The following is a 25,293-nucleotide window of genomic DNA, read 5'->3' as shown; positions in this document are numbered from 1 at the left end:
CTACATGCAAAGTCCACTATTGTGGCTAATCCTTATTGTGGCTAGCTTCACATAGATGGGTCTGACCACCATTAATCAATTAAGAACTCTTATAAATTAGGGTTATTTTAGATAGCTAGCAAACTATATAGCTAGGTGACTAACTATAGCTACTGAAACAGATTTTGTTTTGCTATGTTTTTGGTGAAGAAACATTGCTTGCATTCATGAGCTAGCTAGCTTTATTTTTTAATGACCAGCACTGACGGTGTGCGAGATAACTTTACCAGCATCCTAGCATACGTATCAATGAATCGTTGTGACATATGAAATAAGAGTGATTCTGTAATAACTACGAAAAAGATTATTAAAGCGTTAAATGATTATGCGATGTGCAGTCATATTCAGGTCCTGTTTGGTCAAATAGTGTTATTTGACACGTCAAATAGTGTTATTTGACGTATCGTTTTTGACATGCAAAGACCCAAACGGCGTTCCATAGAAATCCTGGTTGAAAATAAAACGACTGAACAAATTAACAAAAAAACAGCACAGGATGTGACGCAGCCTGGATTCGAACCAGGGACTGTAGTGACACCTCTTGCACTGAGATGCAGTGCCTTAGTTGTAGCTCCCGAGGGGCGTGGCGGTCTAAGAAAAACTTCCTAAAATGTACCTACTATGTACCTACTACCATACCCCGTTCAAAAGGTACTTCATCTGTTGTCTTTCCCATTCACCCTCTGAATAGCACACACACACAATCCATGTATCAATTTTCTCAAGGCTTAAAAATTATTTAAAATTATTCTTTAACTTCTTCGAGATAGGGGGCGCTTTTTTAATTTTTGGATAAAAAACGTTCCCTTTTTAAACAAGATATTTTGTCACGAAAAGATGCTCGACGATGCATGTAATTGACAGCTTTGTTTCCAAAACTGCAAAGATATTATCTGTGAGTGCCCCAGAACTAATGCTACAGGCGAAACCAAGATGAAATTGCATACAGGAAATGGTCCAGATTTTGAATGCCCTGTGTTTCAATGTCTCCTTATATGGCTGTGAATGCGCCAGGAATGAGCCTGCACTTTCTGTCGTTTCCCCAAGGTGTCTGCAGCATTGTGACGTATTTGTAGGCATATCATTGGAAGATTGACCATAAGAGACATTTACCAGGTGTCCGCCCGGTGTCCTCCGTCAAAACTATTGCGTAATCTCCAGCTCCATGCGCATTCCATTTTCTTCAGAGGAGATAGTCAACTGCCACAAATGATTTATCATCGATAGATATGTGAAAAACACCTTAATAGTTTCTACACTCACTGTAGATTCCTGTCCAGGGCGCATTAGAAGTGTTATTTTCCATCAGTGCAGTTAATCAACACATGCCTGATGTAATGATTGGTTTGGTCCTGGGGTGTTTGTTTGACTGTAATTAACCCAGTATTGACCCTATCCATTCCTCTCCCCAGGGCGGATGCTTCAACCCCATCCCTCAATGGTTTCCCTCCCAGCCCCCCGCTGCCACCCCCATCTAAAATGGACCCCAAGCTGCCTGGCTACCCCTCTCCGTTCAACCCTGGACCCCCAGCCCAGTTCCATCCAGCGATGGCAGGGGTACAGGGAATGGAAGGCTTTGTGGCGCCCAGGAGGGCTTTCTTTGGTGGTGTGGGCATGACACAGAGGACTGACATGGGAAGAACGCCTGATATGGCCAACCAGCTCCGGCTGCCACCCAACCAGCTCAGGTTACAGCTGCAACAGAGGCTGTAAGGCCCACAACAGGTAAGAGATGGGCTAGGTAGAGTGGTAACATCAGTAATGGGAAATCTTGGTTGTGGATGATCAGAGTTTTTTTTTAACCCTGCCCCAACACACCAGATTAAACGAGGTATGTGCACTCTTACCAATCAGTCATAGTGAACGAATCAGTTAAGTGCGAGGGAAAGATTAAGGAAACCAGCAGACGTTGTGTCTCTCGAACACCACAGTTACATACCACTTCCCTGTTCCCCACCTTTCTAATGTGGGTGTAGTTCATTCCCTCTCTCCTCTCCACCGAAAGGGGATTGTTTTAACTGGTTTTGACTAAGTCCTAACCATTATAGCTGGTTTTACTGAATTATTAAAATTCAGTCCCCTAATCTCTTCTCCATCCATCCCTCTACCTCTGAATTTAGTGCCATCCAGTCTATTTCAGATGTAATTGTTATTTTGGGACACTGCAATTTGCACGTTGCGAAGGCTGTTTTCACAGATAAAAAGTATAAATGTTTCCCATCCTCTCTGTCTCTGCAACCTCCTCTAAACTCCCAGGTGAAAGACAATCATCATGCATACAATGTATACAGGAGGATACATTAATCTACTGTACGGACAGACAAGTATGGGGCTAAACTGTTTTCAGCAGCAGCGGGAGCTCTACAGCTTCTAGCATCGCGAGAGGAGACTCCTGCAGCAGAACGTCATGTTGATGAGGCCAGGCACGGGGGCCACTATGCCCTGCTTCATAGGGACCACTAGGGGACAAAAGGGCCCCAGCCACAGCAGCAACAACATAGATTTGGCTACCTGCCAAGCTACAGTCCCATGCCAGGGAACCCACCCAGCTCCCCAGCCACTTCAACCCCATGGGATGACCATTGGACCTCAAGCTGTCGGGCCGGTGGCCCATGGGAAGCCATAATGTCGGGTGAGTGAAGAGGCTACCAGGTTATATCCACCATCATCTCAAAGCTAAGTCATTCGGTATTTATTAAAATCGCACAATGTGCTGTTAATATCAATATCTAAATAGCATATCATGTGCTGACAGGATCAATAGAATATAGAATACAGGCCTAGACTATGGTTTTAAAATAACTTCCTCAAAATTCCCTTATATTCCCAAATCCTGGTTGGAAGATTCCTGGAATTACAACAGAATAAACAGGAAATCCAGGAATCCACCAACCAGGATTTTAGGAAAAACAGGTTATTTTGGGGAAATAACTGGAATATTGCAACCCAGCCACCTCCTGGGTACCAATCACCTTATATGAAAAGTTGGCAGCAAGCTGGCATTGGCAGCAGAGGTGTCCAATGAGGTGTCCAGAGCCATGCATGTATAAATGTGTATATTGCACACCGGTAGTCTGTTATTGACTTGGTATCTATATGGAAATGACATGGCGGCAGGTTGCATAGCGGGTTAAGAGCATTGGGCCAATAACCGAAAGGCCGCTGGTGCGAATCCCCGAGCCGGCAAGGTACAAAAAAAACATTTGCCCGTTCTGCTCTTGAGCAAGGCAGTCAACCACCAACAACTGCTCCCTGAACACCGTTGATGTGGATTAAGGCAGCCCACTGCACCTCTCTAATTCAGAGGGGTTTGGTTAAAACGCATTTCAGTTGAACACATTCAGTTGTACAACTGACTTGGTACCCCCTTTCCCATAAAAATGACTTGTTTGTTTCTTAGGATTCTTTCTAACAAGCACTTGTGTAACATCATACCAGATATGTTTAATTATTGAAAGTGAGTAGCTACCTAAAAGGAAAAACTACTTCTATATAATTTATTAGCCTATTCACAACCAATGGTAATCTAATTTCCCCTTATCTTATAAAAAAAACTACTTGTAATGTGCATTTGCATAGACATTCTGAAAAACTGCTGGATTTCTGTGAATTCCCCTGTGACATCCCAGGGGAACCACTCAGTGCACTGGCACTGCAAACATTGTGCGCATGTTCAGCATTTCAGATCATGTAGATATCCTATGATGTTTTGCAACAAAAAGGTACTGACAATAGCCCAGTAGTCAAATTACATTTCACAACATTTTGGAAAATGTATAGCTGTCCATGTTGATAGTGATATTTAGAAGACATGGTGATTTGCAAGGCATAGGTATATTCATCACTGAAATGTGCCTATCATAACAGCTGAAATATCATAAAAATGACAGTAATGTAAAATATGAGACGCAGGGATGAATGATCAGGGGATGTTCATTCAACAAACAACCTGATAGCTGTCCAACTCAATGCCTACTCAGGGGAGTAGACTACCCATACGTCTATAAGGCTACTGACTGGGCATGTACAATCATATGGTCTGAATGCTATCTGCCACAGTCTCATCTTAGAAAGCATGCCATGGTCACTGCCTAGAAAACTCCTTAGACTAGCTAGCAGAGAGAAAGCGAGAGAGGAGTTGGCGGCCCACGGTACCACTGAGCACCAGCCACCAATTTATCTCCCGACTGTGAATGCATGCATTACATGATCAATGTTGCAAATGTGAACCACAAGTATTTGATAATACAGTGCATTCGGAAAGTATTCATACCCCTCGGCTTTTTCCACATTTTGTTATGTTACAGCCTTATTCGAAAATTGTTAGCCTTATTCTAAAAAAAAAAAAAAATTCTCTCATCAATCTACACACAATACCCAATAATGAAAGTAAAATAATAATTCAGACTGTTTACTCAGTATTTGTTGAAGCACCTTCGGAAGCAATTAGAGCCTTGAGTTTTCTTGGGCATGACAAGCTTGGCACACCTGTATTTGATGAGTTTCTCCCATTCTTCTCTGCAGATCCTCTCAAGCTCTGTCAGGTAGGATGGGGAGCGTCGCTGCACAACTTTTTTCAGGTCTCTCCAGAGATGTTTGATCGGTTCAAGTCCGGGCTCTTGTTGGGCCACTCAAGGACATTGACACTTGTCCTGAAGCCACTCCTGTGTTGTCTTGGCTTTGTGCTTAGGGTCGTTATGCTGTTGGAAGGACAACCTTCTCCCCAGTCGGAGGTCCTGAGAGCTCTGGATCAGGTTTTCATCAACAATCACTCTGCTCCTTTCATCTTTCCCTCGATCCTGACTAGTCTCCCAGTCCCTCCGCTGAAAAACATCCCCACAGCATGATGCTGCCACCATCATGCTTCATCGTAGGGATGGTACCAGGTTTCCTGTGTGATTCAGGAGAGTTCTGAGAGTCCTTAAGGTGCCTTTTGGCCAACTCTAAGTGAGCGGTCATGTGCCTTTTACTGAGGAGTGGCTTCTGTTTGGCCACTCTACCATAAAAACCTGATTGGTAGAGTGCTGCAGAGATGAGAGAACCTTCCAGAAGGGCAACCATTTCCACAGAGGAACTCTGAAGCTCTGTCAGAGTGACCATCGGGTCCAGCTCTAGGAAGAGTGCTGGTGGTTCCAAACTTCATCCATTTAAGAATATTGAAGGCCAGTGTTGTTGGGGACCTTAAATTCTGCTGAAATGTTTTGGTACCCTTCCCCAGATCTGTGCCTCGACACAATCCTGTCTCGGAGTTCTACAGACAATTCCTTCAACCTCATGGCTTGGTTTTTGTTCTGACACACACTGCGGGACCTTATATTGACAGGTGTGTGCCTTTCCAAATCATGTCCAATCAATTGCATTTACCAAAGGTGGACTCCAATCAAGTTGTAGAAACATCAAGGATGATCAATAGAAACAGGATGTTCCTGAGCTCAATTTCAAGTCTCCAAATTAATAAGCTATACATCTTTTTTTTATTATAAATTAGCAAACAATTCTAAAAATCTATTTCGCTTCGTCATTATTGTGTGTAAATGCTATCCATTTTAGAAAAAGGCTGGAACGTAACAAAATGTGGAAAAAGTTAAGGGGTCTAAAAACGTTCCGAAAGCACGGTATACCCTCACTTTGTCAGGATATTTAAGCCTCTATATATCCACTAGTTCCACAATATCCATGACATTTGTGATTTCCTTAAGAACATGAGGGTGATAGTTTGTAGTGTGATTTCTTTACAGTCAATTGACGTATTTCAAACCGTATTATAATCTCCCACCATAATAAGGGTCTTGTATTATGTGTAGGTTTGATCAATTATTATATATATTTTCAAAGAAGCTTGGATCATCATTATGTGGACCGTATAGATTAATGGGCCATATATGTTTATGGTCCAATAACATACTTAAAATCATCCATGTGCCTTGCGAATCTGTTTGGACAATTTGCACATTAGGATCTAAATTATTCTTCATTAATATCACACCTTTTCAATTTCTTTGCCCATGGGAGAAGTATATTTCACCACCAGTCCTTTTTCCATCTAAAATTGTTGCATGCTCCCTTTCTATGCTGTCAGCTCAACTATCCTTCGCTAATGCTCTTTTTTTCTCTCTTCTCTCTCCCTCTGTCTGCCCCCCGCCCTCCTACTCTTTTCTCTTGCTCCCCTCTCTCCTTCTCCCTCTTTTGTCTCTCACCCCATTTCCCCAATTGCTTTTCTAATATTTGTTGCCAGTATTTTGTTGGACCATCATGTGTATTTGTTTTAATCTTTAATTTATTTGCGATTAGGTTTGAAGAGAATGACTCCTCAACCCAAAAGGCCCTAGAGCAGCTGTGAGAAACGTGAGAAGTGTGGCATCATTTTGGAAAACTTAAGGCGCTAAAGGTTCCTGGCAAAACAGATGGTCTGTTATCCTTTCAGCTGCTGCTCAGTGCTCAATATTTTCGAACCATCTTAGTTCTTTGTCTCTGTTGTGACAGTAGGCTATTGCAAACATAAGCATGACACAAAAAGGCAGTAGTGATGTTATTTTTTCATGATGGAAGTGATGCAGCTATTCTTTTTAAATTAAGTTATGATCAGTATAGCTTTTAAAGGACGTTGTGGTTGTTTGTAGGGGTGTGCTGATCTCCTCATACTCATAGTCATAAACATATCAGTTTTATCACACTTGATATTCAATTCATGGCATGGTATACACTGAGTGTACAAAACATGAAGAACATCTGCTCTTTCCATGACATTGACTGGCCAGGTTAACTTTATGATCCCTTATGATCACTTGTTAAATCCAATTCAAATCCGTGTAGATGAAGGGGAGGAGACAGGTTAAAGGAGGATTTCAAGTGTTTGTGTATGTGTGCCTTTCAGAGGGTGAATGGGCAAAACAAAATATTTAAGTGCCTTTGAATGGGGTATGGTTCCAGGCACACCGGTTTGTGTCAAGAACTGCAGCGCTTCTGGGGTTTTCACGCTCAACAGTTTCCCGTGTAAATCAAGAATGAGCCACCACCCAAAGGACATCCAGCCAACTTGACACAACTGTGAGAAGTATTGGAGTCAACATGGGCCAGCATCCCTTTGGAACGTTTAACACCTTGTCGAGTCCATGCCCCGAATGAATTGAGGCTGTTCTGAGGGTAAAGGGGGGGTGCGTTCAAGGTGTTCTTCATGTTTTCTTCACCCAGTGTAAAGTGTAAAGGTTTAAAGGAACAGTGCACTTTCAGAACCAAATCTGTATTTCAGATGTAAATGTTAAAGAAATGTCCAGACACTGTTTTTTACCATTTGACTTCATCATGCTCATTTTGCAGTATGGGGGTTTGAATTAAACATGAACAAAAACTCAAAACTTTCCCTGCATGTTGTTTTGAGTGAGGTCTTCAACATTCGCAGAACATTCCTGTAATGTTTTCAACTCGTCAGACAGAAACAGCCTCGTAGGCTGCGGACACTCAAATAAGGAGATGTGATGCAGAAACGACCGAGCAACCACAGGTCCTCACTAGTCTGGTGCTCTGCATGTCTATTTTTTCATTACAGTTTTATCAGGTTTTGAAGTGAAATTGTCCTCATTTGAAGGTCCTGTGTCAAGGTCCTCACTATTACAGGAAGACAGCGTGTGTGTGTGTGTGTGTTGCAAGGTAGAACAGAACAAGCAGAGCCCTTGTGTTGCTGGTCACACTCCAAAACTAGGAGTAGCAGATTATAATTACCATTTGCTTATTCACCCACACACAAACTACCATTAACATTTTTATGCTGCAGTCTCATGCATCTCAGTTTGAACAATTCTCACGTTCTTACCTTTCCTGAGGCTGTTTTCATCAGAGCAAATTCCCTGCCTGCTCCCAGCAATGCTGCCTCCTCGTCAAACCCCGTACCTGGAAAACACAGACACACACATTTTGATGTATGGACTTCTGCAGAGAAACACATATGCACAAATTCACTAATAAACAAAGACATTATTGAAACACACAAAGACAGACACACATATGGAGACCGGCTCATTGCAATCGCTGGAATGGAATGAATAGAAAGGTAACAAACATGGTTTGCTTTCATTCCATTCCAACCCTTACAATGAGTTTGTCCTCCGTCACTAAATCAAGTCTCCAGTCTATTCAACAGTCTCTTAAACCCACACATATGGTGAAGCCTCATATGCCAATATCTGACAGAGCAAGATGGTGTAGCATAAAGTTTCCCCTAGATGCTGATCTTGGGCCAGTTTTCCATTTTCCCCACTAATGGTTAAGGTTAGAATTGGGAGAGGGGAAGCGGATCCTAGATCTGTACCAGGGGGAAATTTCACTGCGGAGCATAATCAGTAGGACTCACTAATGATGTGTAGGTCTTTCTCCAGGTCAAATAGAGAGATGCCGCAGGCATGGAGACACTTCCTGGCCAGTTTCAACTGGAGCTCCTGCTGCAGTGCCGGGTCCGTACTGGTCGCGTATATCCTCACCACAAACCCGTCCTGAGGGAAACATGGCAAAGGCTTATTTAGATCCACATTGAAATATAGCAAGTATGAAGGACACATAGTTTTGAGGTCATACTGAAGCTGGCACTCATTAGCAGGGTAGCAAAATGTCAAACTTGTTCTCAAAATGTCCAGGTTTTCCAGAAATCCTAGTTGGAAGATTCCTGGAATCAGGAGAGAATAAGCAGGAAATCCAGAATCTGTTCAACCACAATTTCTGAATTACCTGGGATCATTTAGAAACATTCACGGAATTTTGAAAACCTAGTCCTGAGTAACACACTTGGATGGAAAATTACTGAGGATAATAGAAGATGATATTGCCACTCCTATTTGCTATATTTTCAATTCAAGCCGACTAGAAAGTGTACCCCCCAGGCTTGGCGGGAATCTAAAGTCATTCCGCTACCTAAGAATAGTAAAGCCCCCTTTACTGGCTCAAATAGCCGACCAATCAGCCTGTTACCAACCCTTAGTAAACTTCTGGAAATAATTGTGTTTGACCAGATACAATTCTATTTTACGGAAAACAAACTGACAAATTTTCAGAACACTTTCAGGAAAGGACGTTCAACAAGCACAGCACTGACACAAATGGCTGATTGGCTGAGAGAAATTGATAATAAAAAGATTGTGGGGGCTGTTTTGTTAGACTTCAGTGCGGCTTTTGACGTTATCGATCCTAGTCTGCTGCTGGAAAAACCTGAGTTGTGGCTTTAACAGTCTAACAGAACACAGAGGGTGTTCTTTAATGGAAGCCTCTCCGAAATAACGCAGGTAGAATCCGGAATTCCGGCAGCTTGTCTTGGCCCCTTACTTTTTTCAATCTTTACTCATGACATGCCACTGACTTTGAGTGGCATGTCATGTGTAGTGTTAAGATGACTTAACACTATACACGTCAGCTACTACAGCAATTGAAATGACTGCAACACTTAACAAAATACCTGCAGTTACTTTCAGAGTAGGTGGCAAGGAATAAATTAATATTTCTAAAACTAACTGTACTTGGGACAAATCATTCACTAAACCCTAAACATCAACTAAAACTTGTAATAAATACATGTGGAACTTGAACAAGTTGTGGCGACTAAACTACTTGGAGTAACCCTGGATTGTAACCTGTCATGGTTAAAACATATTGATACAACAGTAGCTAAGACGTCCATAATAAAGCACAGCTCTACATTCAACCACTTAAGCCTACCCCCTACTTTTTCGAACATTCTGTTAACATTTCAGCGTCCTGCTACTCATGCCAGGAATATAGTATATGCATATGATTAGTATGTGTGGATATAAAACACTCTGACGTTTCTAAAACGGGTTAAATCACGGCTGTGACTACAACAGAGCCTGTGTTTCATCGAAAAGCGCAAGAAAAACTGATCACCGAAAACTGGGAAAAATATCCATGCGCCACTTGCATGTATTGTCTATGGGAAACCAAATTACATGGGGCTGAGATTGCAAGTCCTACAGCTTCCACACGATGTCGCCAGTCTTGTCAATTGCCTGGGCTTTGTTTCTTGGTCAAACGAGTAAGAGAGGGCCCATTCCTTCCGGTCTCCGACAGGATGTTTTGGATGAGAAATTTTGGACGTGGAGCTATTGAATACACAACGCCCCGTGATCAATTTGAAAGATTATTAACATTTACTAATACCTAAAGTTGGATTACAAAAGTATTTGGAAGTGTTTTGTGAAAGTTTATCGTCAACTTTTTTAATTAAAAAAAATGACGTTGCGTTTTAAAACGGTATTTTTTCCTGTATCACACTCTTCATAGATGGATATTTAGGGTATATATGGACCGATTTAATCGAAAAAAAAATACCCAATAGTGATGTTTATGGGACATCTAGGAGTGCCAACAAAGAAGATCGTCAAAGGTAATGAATGTTTCATATTTAATTTCTGCGTTTTGTGTAGCGCCGGCTATGCTAATGGTATTTCGGGGTGTTGTATGCTATCAGATAATAGCTTCTCATGCTTTCGCCGAAAAGCATTTTAGAAATCTGACTTGTTGGCTGGATTCACAACGAGTGTAGCTTTAATGCAGTACCCTGCATGTGTGTTTTAATGAACGTTTGAGTTTTAACGAGTGCTATTAGCATTTAGCGTAGCGCATTTGCATTTCCAGATGGCTAGATGAGACGCCTGCATGTCGGGTGGGCTTAACAGGTTAACAGCACTATCAACAAGGCAGATTCTACAGGCCCTAGTTTTGTCGCACCAGGACTACTGTTCAGTCGTCACAAAAAGGGACTTTAACAAAATAAATTGCAATTGGCTCAAAACGGCATCACGGCTGGCCCTTTGATGTACACAGAGGGCTAATATTTATAATATGCATGTCAATCTCTCCTGGCTGAAAGTAGAGGAGGGATTGACTTCATCACTACTTGTATTCATGAGAGGTATTCCACATCAAGTAACAGATGCAAGCAGTACAATTACATAAAAAATACAAAATAAAAACACCTTATGGAACAGTGGGACTGAAGCAGCAGGCACATGCAGCAGACACAACAATAATGTTGTTGACTCATCCTATACTCATATTTGTGGCGAAGGCATTAGTTTTTACGATAGGTATATAATTTTTTACGATAGGTATACGCTGACACCACTGTCGTTGGGGTACGCCCACACCATTCCAACACGGAAAAGCTGCTTTTGCCTCCCGGGTGGCGCAGTGGTTAAGGGCGCTGTACTGCAGCGCCAGCTGTGCCACCAGAGACACTGGGTTCGCGCCCAGCCAGGCTCTGTCGAAACCGGCCGCGACCGGGAGGTCCGTAAAATTGGCCTAGCGTCGTCCGGGTTAGGGAGGGTTTGGCCGGTATGGAAATCCTTGTCTCATCGCACCAGCAACTTCTGTGGCGGGCCGGGCGCAGTGCGCGCTAACCAGGTGCACGGTGTTTCCTCCGACACATTGGTGCGGCTGGCTTCCGGGTTGGATGGCGCTGTGTTAAGAAGCAGTGCGGCTTGGTTGGGTTGTGCATCGGAGGACGCATGACTTTCAACCTTAGTCTCTCCCGAGCCCGTACGGGAGTTGTAGCGATGTGACAAGATAGTAGCTACTAAAAACAATTGGATACCACAAAATTGGGGAGAAAAAGGGGTAAAATTCCACAAATAAAAAAAATTAAGAAAAGCTGCTTTTAACATACAGTGGGGCAAAAAAGTATTGTCAGCCACCAATTGTGCTAGTTCTCCCACTTAAAAAGATGAGGCCTGTAATTTTCATCATAGGTACAGCCTCTTAAAGAAGAAGTTACAGGTCTGAGAGCCAGAAATCTTCCTTGTTTGTAGGTGACCAAATACTTATTTTCCACCATAATTTGCAAATTCATTAAAAATCCTACAATGAGATTTTCTGGATTTTTTTTTTCCTTTTGTCTGTCATAGTTTAAGTGTACCTACGATGACAATTACAGGCCTTTCTCGTCTTTTTAAGTGGGAGAACTTGCACAATTGGTGGCTGACTAAATACTTTTTCCCCCACTGTAATTAGCATTTTGTGGAAGTACAACTATTTCACTCATATTGTAGTTACAGTGAACGAAAACAAATGTAACAATTTCAAAGATTTTACTGAGTTACAGTTCATATAAGGAAATCAGTCAATTGAAATAAATTCAATAGGCCCTAATATATGGATTTCACATGACTGGGAATACAGATATGCATCTATTGGTCAAAAACACCTTAAAAATACAATTTAAAGGTAGGGGCATAGATCAGAAAACCAGTAAGTATCTGGTGCCTCATGCAGCGAGAAATCTCCTTCGCATAGAGTTGATCAGGCTGTTGATTGTGGCCTGTGGAATACTGTCCAACTTCAATGACTGTGCGAATTTGCTGGATATTGGCGGGAACAGGAATAAGCTGTTGTACGCGTTGATCCAGACCATCCCAAACATGCTAAATTAGTGACATATCTGGTGAGTATGTGGGCTATTGAAGAACTGGGACATTTTCAGTTTCCGGGAATTGTGTACAGATCCTTGTGACATGGGGCCGTGCATTATCATGCTGAAACATGAGGTGATGGCGGCGGATGAATGGCACAACATTGGGCCTCAGGATCTTGTAATAGTACCTCTGGAAGTTTGAATGCACATCAACAAAATGCAATTGTGTTGGTTGTCCGTAGCTTATGCCTGCCCATATCATAACCACACCTCCACCGTGGAGCATATTGACATCATCAAACCGCTCACACACTGTCTGACATCTGCCCGGTACAAATGAAACCGGGATTCATCTGTGACCTGCACACTTCTCCAGCGTGCCAGTGGCCATCGAAGGTGAGCATTTGCCCGCTGAAGTCAGTTACAAAGACCAACTGTAGTCATGTGAAGACCCAGGTGAGGAATATGAGCACAAAAAAAGCATTCTCACATAGGTGGGAAAGGGCAGTGTGGTGAGCAATTGCATCATCTGTGGATCTGTTGGTGTCGGTATACGAATTGGAGTGGGATGATGGTGTTGTGGTGTGTCATTACCAGCCTTTCAAAGCACTTCATGGCTACCGACGTGAGTGCTATGGGGTGGTAGTCATTTAGGCAGGTTACCTTCGTGTTCTTGGCGGCCACAGGGACTATGGTGGTCTGCTTGAAACATGTAGGTATTACAGATTCTGCCAGAAAAGGTTGAAAATGTTAGTCAAAACCTCTACTGACTCCCCATCCCGCAAGTGGGAGCGTAATTATCGCCTGACACTAATTAGCATAACGCAACGGACATAAATATCCCGAGAAAATATTCCTATTCATGAAAATCACAGTGAAATATATTGAGACACAGCTTAGCCTTTTGTTAATCACCCTGCCAACTCAATTTTCAAAATATGCTTTACAGCCAAAGCTAGACAAGCATTTGTGTAAGTTTATCGATAGCCTAGCATAGCATTTTGTCCAGCTAGCAGCAGGTAACTTGGTCACGGAAATCAGAAAAGCAAACAAATTAAATTGTTTACCTTTGATGAGCTTCGGATGTTTTCACTCACAAGACTCCCAGTTAGATAGCAAATGTTCCATTTTTCCAAAAATATTATTTTTGTAGGCGAAATAGCTCCGTTTGTTCTTCACGTTTGGCTGAGAAAATCGCCCGGAAATTGCGGTCACGAAAACGGCGAAAAATATTCCAAATTAGCTCCATAATAGACAGAAACATGGCAAACCTTGTTTATAATCAATCCTCAAGGTGTTATTCAAATATCTATTCAATAATATATCCATCGGGACAATTAGTTTTTCAGTAGAACCGATTGGAGTAATGGCTACCTCTGTATTTTACGCGAGAATCTCTCTGGGGGCATCAGGTGACCACTTGCGCAATGAAGCCGCCTACGGCTATTCTTCAACATAAATACGTAAAACTACGTCACAATGCTGTAGAAGCCTTGGGGAATACGTAGAAAGCGTAATCTGGTTGATAGCCCATTCACAGCTCAATAGGGACTCATTGGAACGCAGCGCTTTCAAAATATGGGGCACTTCCGGATTTGATTTTTCTCGGGCTTTCGCCTGCAACATCAGTTCTGTTATACTCACAGACAATATCTTTACAGTTTTGGAAACGTTAGAGTGTTTTCTATCAATTATATGCATATTCTAGCATGTTGTCCTGACAAAATATCCTGTTTACTACGGGAACGTTTTCTTTTTCAAAAATGAAAATACTGTCCCCGAGTCACAACAGGTTTTAAGGCACTTGCCGGTTGGTCCGTGCATGCTCAGAGTAGACGTCCTGGTAATCCGTCTGACCCCGCAGCCTTGTGAATGTTGACCTGAAGAAAGGTCTTGCTTACATCAGCTACGGAGAGCGTGGTCACACAGTCGTCTGGAACAGCTGGTGCTCTTATGCATTCTTCAGTGTTGCTTGCCTCGAAGCGAGCATAAAAGGGCATTTAGCTCGTCTGGTAGGCTCACGTCACCGGGCAGCTCGCAGCTGCGTTTCCCTTTGAAGTCCGCAATAGTTTGCAAGCCCTGCCACATCCGATGAGCATCAGAGCCTGTGTAGTAGGATTCAATCTTAGTTCTGTATTGACGCTTTGCCTGTTTGATGGTTTGTCTGAGGGCATAGGCTGGATTTCTTATAAGTGTCCGGATTCGTGTCCCGCTCCTTGAAAGTGTCCGGATTCGTGTCCCGCTCCTTGAAAGCGTCAGCTCTCGCCTTTAGCTCAGTGCAGATGTTGCCTGTATTAATGTCCCCAGTGATGGGTTCTGACTCCTAAACTTGATATATTTTTTAAATCATCAGATATCCTATGGAAATGGAGTGTTGTAGTCTGGTTTCAGCACCAGAAGTTAATGGTTATCTGTGGGAGAAATATATATGGGGGAGGCAATTAAGCTTGGAATATACTGAGTAAAGGAAAAGCAATCGCATGGTTGCAGTCACTGATGGGGTGGAGAGATGAGGAGTGGGGGGCCGAGGTCAGGTCATAAAGGAGAAGGAACAGTTAATTGCCTGCATCACTTAACTTCCTGCCTAGCAATAAAGACGTAATGTTTAGAGGGAAGGAGGTGACTGCACCCAAATTGGGGTATATATACACTTGTGCTGGTGGAAACATGTCTGTCTGTTCAGCTGTCAGACCCTTTGGGTGAATAAACTTGGTTTGAGCTTTCATAGTTGTCCGTCAGGTTCTAAATAACAGGGTAAAAATTAACAACGGCCACAAGGAGCGCCGCTTCTGGATGAACATTTTCCTGTTTGTTTATGTATAGCTCGCTGAGGGAGGTCTTAGTGCCAGTATCGGTTTGTGGTCGTAATTAGATGGCTACGAATAATATCGATAAACTCTTGGTAGATTGTGTGGTCTACAGCTTATCATGAGGTACTCTACCTTCAGGCAAGCAATGATTTAATATTAGACATCGCACACCAGCTGTTATTGACAAATAGACACACATCCCCACCCATCGTCTTACCAGACGTACCTGTTCCGTCCTGCCGATGCACGGAAAACCCAGCCAGGTCTATATTATTTGTGTCCTCGTTCAGCCACGACTCGTGAAACATAAGATATTACCGTTTTTAATGTCCCGTTGGTGGGACAATCTCAAACGGATGTTCAATTTACTTTCCAATGATTGCACGTTGCTCAATAGAATGGATGTTAGAAGCGGGTTACCCACCTGACAACGAATTCTCACAAGGCACCCTGATCTCCGCCCCCTGTATTTCTGTCTTTTCTTCACACGAATAACAGGGATTTGGGCCTGGTCTCCAGGAAGCAGTATATCCTTCACATCGGACTCATTATAGAGAATCTTTGTCCAGTTCAAGGTGAGTAATTGCTATTCTGATATCCAGAATCTCTTTTCGGTCATAAGAGACGGTAGCAGCAATATTATGTACAAAATAACTTGCGAAAAACTACCAAAATAGTACGGTTGGTTAGGAACCCGTAAAACGGCAGCCATCCCCTCCTGCAGCCATTATCTGCTCCTGCATTCATCACAGATATCAGCAAACAAAGCATTTGGGTCTGACATCAATATGTGAATAACTACAATGATATTTTATTATAGTAAATTTCAGAAAATGTTATAACATAAACCTACTGTTGACAAGTAGGCTATGGTGTAATGGAATGTTTTGCCTTGTGTGGTAGGTTTTGACACTTAATTTAGGTGTCAAAACCAGCCATAAAATAATGCAATATATGACAAAAGGACTAAATATGACAGGTTATGTATGACAAGTTGTCAGCTGTTATGACATGGTTATGACATGGTTATGACCGTGTCATAATGTGTTATGATGCTGGGTTTCAAGTATTGTTAGCAAATATTTTCATCCTGAAGTAGTCTGACCACCCACTCACGGCCACAGCATGAAAAATACTGACCATGCTGTTATGATCTCTGTCGGGACCAGCAGCTCTCTACATTATAATAGAATAGAGATCTCAGACAGGACTTCAGACTGGGTTTGTAACCATTTAAGGAGTGGGAGTTGCTAGTCCGTATTGGCCCTATCCACTCCTCTCTCTCAAGAAAAAGAAAAGAATGGAAGAAAACTTTAGCGCACCTGGAGTAGGTAGGTAAGAGTATGTGTATGAGAGAATGAGGAGACTCACATCTTTGCAGGCAGCAATCTGGTTGATGTACTCTCCGTCAGTGAAGACTATGTTCTGGCCGTCTGCCTGTAGGCCTATGGAGAGGAGAGAGTGAGCAAGATGAGTGCATTTATAATATACAAAGAATAAGGAGATTAATTTGTCATGCTCTTGACAAAGGTATTCAGCCGAAACGTTGTGCATTGGCCTCCGTTTCCTTTAATATAAACATATTATTTTCTCTTAAATTTGCATACTGTAAAAACAGACCGTGTTTAAGTGTTGTCTGCACATTGAATCGATAAAGCTATGTAGCCATCTTTGTCCTGTGGCTATTTGTCTACTTTGTTCAATCAGGAATATTGAAATATTGTAGTAACAAGCCTTATTTTAGCGTATATTATTGATATGATAAATGACTAAAGGGTATATTGTCAACCACTGGGTGAGCAGGTTATAAGAGCCTAATAATTTTTTATGAGCCTTAAATATTATTATTAAATGTTTCCAAGTTAATCTCAAGATAAAATCTAGTTTCAGAGGCCTCGTTCACTGGTTCTTGACAATAGTAAGTAACCTGATGATTACAAAAATTAAGAATACACACCCCCAGGCGCGCACGCTTACAAATCAGGTGCATGAAAGAAATCCTTGCCCTGTTTATTATAACACACAATATGGGGGACAAGGAGGTGTTACTGTGTGTTGTCATGTACCTGGCATGGTGATGGTTCCCTCATGCTCCAGAGTCTCTGGGTTGATCTTGATGGCCGACGTACTGTGGTTGTTACTCATATCCCGGTACAACAGGCAGCCCTGCATGCCCACAATCAATCTTTTTTTATTTATTTATACACTACTTTTAGGACTGCATGTCACAATTTGTCCGAAAAGCAACCCTGACCAAGCCCTCAGAGTTTGAATGTGTAGGACAAAGGAATACAAACAATGCTTCATCAATAAACGTTATTTTGGGGGTAGATGTCTATTCCTTTCTAATCCCCTAAAGGTCTTCAGTAGGAGCAGAATCATTATCGACCCATGCCTTTACTGCATACAGATCAGCAACTATGTTTATTGGGTCAAATGGGGGGTGATCCAAATCAATGCAGTGAGCAAACGGCATGCTACAAGACAATAACCATAACTCGCAATTAAATAGAATTCCAGGTTGCCTATAGTCTTACTTGTGGTGTCAATTTTAATAAATAAATAAATAAAATAAAAATAATGAGGTTAAGTTACCTGAGCAAAACCCAACCACGATCTCTTCTCCTTCCGATTCCTGATGCGTGATGTGGAATTATACACATGGCCCTGGAATACAAACACACATATTGGTCCAATTTTAGAGCGCAACCACAAACGCACAGCCAAACGTTAAGACACAAATATATTCCCTCAATGATGTATGATCCACTGTCAGCACTGTGGCATCAACAATCAACCTCAGAAATGAGGGAATAATTATGGAATCTGGGAGAAGTTTCAAATATTTTATTTCATCTACTACTTTAGTACAGCAGAGTGCTATTATGGAGAGTCTCCTCTTATCAACCAACTGGGGCCGTAACTGGAACATTTGCCTATGAGAAATGTGTTTGAAATGTTTAAGTTCTCACTCAACTTATGGCTATGTGATCAAAAGTCAATGGAAGGAAAACACAATGCTTTGTAAGAATTTAGGTATGATGAAGTCTTAATTAGTATGTGCTGTAATCTACTTTTCACTTCAACAAGCAAATGATCTTTAAAAGGAGCGGTACAGAGTCATAAAACCATTGTTGCTGCGGAAGACTATTGCGTTACAAAAATGGTTTTAAAAACCTTTCTATATAAACTGGCAAAGAAACTATGATGACTATGCCTGCAGTGAGCAATGATGTGTCACTTCTGTAGCCGGAGCCCACTTTGTAGAGGCCGTCCTTGCAGAGCAGGTAGCATATACGCCCTTTCACGTACACACACACACCAACCCACCTTCCTACACCCCACGTACCCTGACAGTGCCGCTGTAGCCGGAGCCCACTTTGAAGAGGCCGTCCTTGCAGAGCAGGTAGAGGAAGGAGCCATCGGTCTGCAGCAGGCAGCGCTCATCCTCGTCGATCGTCACCTCCTTCAACACCCACTTGTTCATCAGCGCCACCCGCTTGATGCCGTTGCCGAACCAGTCCTGGATCTGGATCTTGCCCACCAGCACAGCCTGCACGCTCCTCTGTAGCGCATTCAGAATGGTCGGCACCTGGGACGAAGAGTGGGGGGGGGGTGGGAGAATTAATGGAAGTGAACTGTAATAAAAATGGGAGACTATGCAGTGGACTGTTTTGGCTTTTCTTGACTGTGGAGTGTTTGGTAGAAAGGTCCGGTTTGATATCAGGGCTCCAGAGTGCCGAAAACGTAGTCGCAATTTGCAACCCTTTTACTTGAGAAAAACACATTCTGATTGTATTATATTTAGAGTAAGCAATCTAGCTAATGTGTTTTCATTTCTCTTCTTCAGGTGAATTAGCCCCACGTTATATTAGTGAACGTAAAAATGTAGACAAATTCTGCTCAAATTAAGCCAAAAAAAAAATCAGAACCTACACTATATATACACAAACGTATGGACACACCTTCAAACTAGTGGATTTGGCACCAGTTGCTGACAGGTGTATAATATTGAGAACACAGAAATACAATCTTAAAAGTCAAACATTGCCGGTAGAATGGCCTTACTAAAGAGCTCAGTGACAGGATGCCACCCTTCCAACAAGTCAGTTTGTCAAATTTCTGCCCTGCTAGAGCTGCCCGTCAACTGTAAATGCTGTTATTGTGAAGTGGAAATGTCTAGGAGCAACAACGGCTCAGCCGCGAAGTGGTAGGCCACACAAGCGCACTGAATGGGACCACCGAGTGCTGAAGCGTGTGGAGCGTAAAAATTGTCTGTCCTCGGTTGCAACACTCACTAGTGAGTTCCAAACTGCCTCTAGAAGCAACATCAGCACAATAACTGTTAGTTGGGAGCTCCATGAAATAGGTTTCCATGGCCAAGCAGCCGTACACAAGCCTAAGATCACCATGCGCAATGCCAAGCATCGGCTGGAGTGGTGTAAAGCTCACCTCCATTGGACTCTGGAGCAGTTGAAACGCGTCTGATGAATCACGCTTCACCATCAGGCAGTCTGATGGACGAATCTGTGTTTGGCGGATGCCAGGAGAACACTACCTGCTCCAATGTACAAGTGCCCAATGTAAAGTTTGGTGGAGTAGGAACAATGATCTGGGGCTGTTTTTCCAACTTTGTAGGCAACAGTTTGGGGAAGGCCCTTTCCTGTTTCAGCATGACAAAGCCCCTGTGCACAAAGCAAGGTCCATTCAGATATGGTTTGTCGAGATGTGTGTGTGGAATAACTTTACTGGCCTGAACAGAGCCCTGACCTCAATCCCAGCGAACACCTTTGGGATGAATTTAACGCCGTCAACTGTGAGCCAGGCTAATCGCACAACATCAGTGCCCAACTGCTTTGGCCTAACATTTTCATTGAACTAGATATTGTAGAGTCTTCTGGTGACAATGGTGTGGAAGAAACAGTGTCGTTGTCACGGAGGAAGTTGACTGAGTTTGTAAATCGGTGGAATGCCCGGTGGAAGCAGAGATTGCCAAATGCAAAGCTAGTCCAAAAAGAGAACACAGAAAGAAGGCTGTTGTATAAAACACTCTGGATTACATCTTAAAACTAAAGGGCAAACATGGCATCGATGACAGAGGGAGAAGCATTCATCCATGAATACTGGTAAGAGTCTAGCTAAATCTTCAGATATTATTGCTACCAAACGGTGTTCCATACACATTTTGCATAACCGCGACATTTAAACGAGGCTGTAGCGACTGTGTTGGAAGTAAAATCAGGGGTGTAAGCTGTTTCTATTCAAGCGTTGATTGACATGGTAATGGACCAATAGTATTCGAGAAAAGATGAAACACGTACCTCTGATGCTGTACGTTAAATTGTGATGTGTACCAACGTAACGTACGGCACACATAATGCAATTCATTGTGTGGAGTGCAGCGTCTTTCCACCAGGGGTTAACGCTTCTCTTGCAAATTAAAAACATGCTTAACCATATACACTTCATAATTCATGATTTAAATGAACATTAGTTTTAATATTAGTATTGGTAATAGTAAACATTTTTCAGGAGTAAGGTGCTAATGTCAATTTGGTCATCAATAAACATTGACTCAATCAATGAATTCCATAAGACTGATGTGCAGAATCTTAAGAAGAATACCATCCTCTGACCTGCATTTACACAAGCAAACCAGTCACCTTCTCACAAAGAGCTTTCTTTTTTTGCTATCACGTTTGCTGTGCCAACCTATTCAGGACAGTTGTGGGTTCAATAATTGTGAAATCTCACATGCATGTCAGTAACGCATGTCCTAAATTCTATTAAACTTCGCAAATCACATGCTCTAACCAAAATTGAGACGCAACATTCCTGTGTGCCTCTCTTTCTGCTCATGATTGTGCATAGCTAAAGAAAATGAACGGGACTCTTTAAAAAGACAGCACGTCACCAAACTGCAATGGTTACTATATGAACGCTGTGGAACGTTTTTGGACCATTGGCTTCCCTGTAAACAGGTAGCAACAGGAGGCACGAGCCACCTCACTAAGGCTCTTCCCTGCCTTCACCTCCTGTAGCTGTTCGGGGGTGTAGTGGTACAGTTTCTTGGGCTCTTGTTGGGCCTTTCCCTTTCCAGACATTTCCTGTCATAATACAATTAAATGAGGGTTTTTTTGTGTTCATGCAACATACTTTATTAAGATAGTGCAAAGAAAATGGACACACAAATGTGGATATCATTTTCATGTAATCCAACATAATGTTATTGCATATTTCAGGGAAAGAGCAGGTGTTCTTATATACTCAGTGTATATGATGGAGTGAGATGACAAGAGTTGAGTTGGTGTTACCGTTTCATTTCTTTTTTTATATTAACATTGTTGCTTTATACAGTAAAACATTTAGTGGTTTATAAAAGTATTTCTCCCATGTGATTGGAAGTTGTAATATTAACCCTAATCATTTGCATGCTTCGTTCATTAACATTAAACAAAAGTAACATATTCCTTCATCTCTCTGAACAGAATCACATACAGTGGGGAGAACAAGTATTTGATACACTGCAGATTTTGCAGGTTTTCCCTACTTACAAAGCATGTAGGTAGAGGTCTGTAATTTTTATCATAGGTACACTTCAACTGTGAGAGACGGAATCTAAAACAAAAATCCAGAAAATCACATTGTATGATTTTTAAGTAATGAATTTGCATTTTATTGCATGACATAAGTATTTGATACATCAGAAAAGCAGAACTTAATATTTGATACAGAAACATTTGTTTGCAATTACAGAGATCATACGTTTCCTGTAGTTCTTGACCAGGTTTACACACACTGCAGCAGGAATTTTGGCCCATTTTGGCCCACTCACTTCTGAAAATAAGACCCCTATTCAAATAGGTATGTAATGAGACATTATATAAACACTTTATAGTGTTTTGACATTTTAAGTACGGGTGAAAAAAAGCAGTTTCCCAACACGACACATGTTCCCCTATCACGATTACTCAGTAGCCTTCGCTTCCACACCGCCATTTTTAAAAAGACCCGGCAGAGCTCCATTGCCTTCAATCATGCAGAGACAGGTCGCGTGGATGTCTCGTCATTGATCTTGCTGGAAAGGGAAGAAATTGTGCTTTACAATGGTATTAATATCTACCAGTTGAACTGGAAGAATTGCATTTTTTTGGAGCTAAAATTAGGTCAAGTGTTCGGAACACCATTAGGTAGCCGTATTCCATTTTAAGTCGGAGACGTTTACATACACCTTAGCCAAATACATTTAAACTAAATTTTTCAATTCCTGACATTTAATCCTAGTAATAATTCAGTTTTAGGTCAGTTAGGAAATGTCAGAATAATAGTAGAGAGAATCATTTATTTCAGCTTTTATTTATTTCACATTCCCAGTGGGTCAGAAGTTTACATACACTCAATTAGTATTTGGTAGCATTACAGTTAAATTGTTTAACTTGGGTCAAATGTTTCGGGTTGCCTTCCACAAGCTTCCCACAATAAGTTAGGAGGAATGGGCCAAAGTTCACCCAACAGAGCTGATGTGACTGAGTCAGGTTTGTAAGCCTCCTTGCTCACACAAGCTTTTCAGTTCAATCTGTCTTCAACTTGTCAGGGCTTTGTGATGGCCACTCCAATACCTTGATTTTGTTGTCCTTAACTTTTTATGGCTGCAGGGGCAGTATTGAGTAGCTTGGATGAAAAGTTGCCCATTGTTAACGGCCAGCTCCTCAGTCTCAGTTGCTAATATATGCATATTATTAGTAGTATTGGATAGAAAACACTGAAGTTTCTAAAGACTGTTTGAATTATGTCTGAGTATAACAGAACTTATATTGCATGCAAAAACCTGGGAAATTCCACTTCCTGTTTGTATTTTGTCTGGGGGTGGCAGATTTTCAACCAAGCTCATTGAAATTACAGCGAGATATGGATGAGTTTTCACTTCCTGCGCCTTCCACTAGATGTCAAAAGTCAATAGAACTTTGTCTGATGACTAATGTGAAGGGGGGTCGAATGAGACAGGAAATAGTCACCACTGACACGAGTGGACCGTGCTTTCACCATGCGCGTTCACAAGTGATCTGAAGTCATTCTAATTCTCTGGTTAGAATGTTATTCAAAATATGTAAACAACATTCTATAGATTGATTCAGTACATCGTTTGACATGTTTCTACTGACTGTTATGGAACTTTTGGAAATTGTCACTTTATAGTGGACGGGATTTGTGACTTTAGAATTGTTTACCAAACGTGCTAACCAAAGTAGCTAATTGGACAAATAACAGATATTTTCGAAAAAAATCAAGCATTTATTGTGGACCTGGGATACCTAAGACTGCATTCTGATGAAGTTCAACGGTAAGGAAACATTTATCATGTATTTTCTGGTTTCTGTTGACTCCAACATGGCAGCTAATTTGGCTACTGTTCTGAGTGCTGTCTCAGATTATTGCATAGGTTGCTTTTTCCGTAAACTTTTTTTGAAATCTGACACAGCGGTTGCATTAAGGAGAGGTATATCTATAATATCCATATGTATTATCATCTATATTAATGATGAGTATTTCTGTTGAAACAATGTGGCTATGCAAAATCACTCGATGAACTAGTGAATCTAATACACAAATGTAAACTCTGATTTTTTAATATAAATATGAACTTTATCAAACGAAACATGCATGTGTTGTGTAACATGAAGTCATATGAGTGTCATCTGATGAAGATAATTCAAGGTTAGTGATTCATTTTCTCTATTTCTGCTTTTTGTGAATGCTATATTTAGCTGGAAAATGGCTGTGCTTATTGTGGTTTGGTGGAAACCTAACAATCGTTTGTAGTGCTTTTGCTGAAAAGCATATTTGAAATCCGACAAGATTAACTTTAAAATGCTATAAAACACATGTATGTTTTAAGAATTGTAATTATGAGATTTCTGTGGTTTGAATTTGGCACCCTCTATTTTCACTGGTAGTCGTCATATCGATCCCGTTAGCAGGATTGCAGCCATAACAAGTTAAACCATTTTGCCACAACTTTGGAAGTATGCTTGTGGTCATTGTCCATTTGGCAGACCCATTTGCGACCAAGCTTCAAATTTCTGACTGATGTCTTGAGCTGTTGCATCAATATATCCACATAATTTTCCCACCGCATGATGCCAATTATTTTGTGAAATGCACCAGTCCCTCCTGCAGCAAAGAACCCCTACAACATGATGCTGCCACCCCAGTGCTTCGCGGTTGGGATGGTGTTCTTCAGCTTGCAAGCATCCCCCTTTTTCCTCCAAACATAACAAAGGTCATTATAGCTAAACAGTTATATTTTTGTTTCATCAGACAGGAGGACATTGCTCCAAAACGTATGATCTTTGTCCCCATGTGCAGCTGCAAATCGTAGACTGGCTTTTTATGCCGGTTTTGGAGCAGTGGCTTCTTCGTTGCTGAGCAGCCTTTCAGGTTATGTCGATATAGGACTCGTTTACTGTGGATAGAGATACTTTTGTACCAGTTTCCTCCAGCATCTTCACAAGGTCCTTTGCTGTTGTTCTGGGATTGACTTGCACTTTTTGCAAGAAAGTATGAGACAGAATGAGTCTCCTTCCTGAGCGGTATGACGGCAGCGTGGCGCCATGGTGTTTATACTTGCGTACTATTGTTTGTACAGGTGAGTGTGGTAAATTGCTCTCAAGGATGAACCAGACTTGTAGAGTTCTACAATTCTTTTCTGATGTGTTGGCTGAATTCTTCTGATTTTCCCATGATGTCAAGCAAAGAGGCACCGAGTTTGAAGGTAGGCCTTGAAATACATCCACAGGTACACCCCAATTAACTCAAATGATGTCAATTAGCCTATCAGATGCTTCTAAAGCCATGACATTTTCTGGAATTTCACGCTGTTTAAAGGCACAGTCAACTTAGTGTATGTAAACCTCTGACCCACTGGAATTGTGATAGTGAATTATAAGTTAAATAATCTGTCTATAAACAATTGTTGGAAAATTAATTGTGTCATGCACAAAGTAGATGTCCTAACCGACTTGTGGAGTGGTTGAA

General features: G+C 41.7%; 1 protein-coding gene across 23 annotated transcripts in view; it reads right to left on the bottom strand.

Annotated features, from left to right (window-relative positions):
- LOC118367218 (E3 ubiquitin-protein ligase MYCBP2-like) overlaps nucleotides 1-25,293 on the bottom strand; it is a 307,475-nt gene that overhangs the window by 229,432 nt on the left and 52,750 nt on the right. For all 23 annotated transcript variants that reach the window (XM_035750395.2, XM_035750391.2, XM_035750396.2 and 20 more), the window contains exons 6-11: nucleotides 18,608-18,850; nucleotides 17,854-17,925; nucleotides 17,325-17,424; nucleotides 16,630-16,703; nucleotides 8,387-8,525; nucleotides 7,850-7,926 (exon numbers count right to left, since the gene is read on the bottom strand). In XM_035750395.2, coding sequence (XP_035606288.1) covers nucleotides 7,850-7,926; nucleotides 8,387-8,525; nucleotides 16,630-16,703; nucleotides 17,325-17,424; nucleotides 17,854-17,925; nucleotides 18,608-18,850 — 705 coding nt within the window. The remainder of the gene's footprint in view (nucleotides 1-7,849; nucleotides 7,927-8,386; nucleotides 8,526-16,629; nucleotides 16,704-17,324; nucleotides 17,425-17,853; nucleotides 17,926-18,607; nucleotides 18,851-25,293) is intronic.

This window comes from Oncorhynchus keta, chromosome 34, assembly GCF_023373465.1.
Source record: "Oncorhynchus keta strain PuntledgeMale-10-30-2019 chromosome 34, Oket_V2, whole genome shotgun sequence".
Lineage (NCBI taxonomy): Eukaryota > Metazoa > Chordata > Actinopteri > Salmoniformes > Salmonidae > Oncorhynchus > Oncorhynchus keta.
The sequence above is the reverse complement of the archived record's forward strand: the minus strand, read 5'-3'. Positions and strand labels throughout refer to the sequence as shown.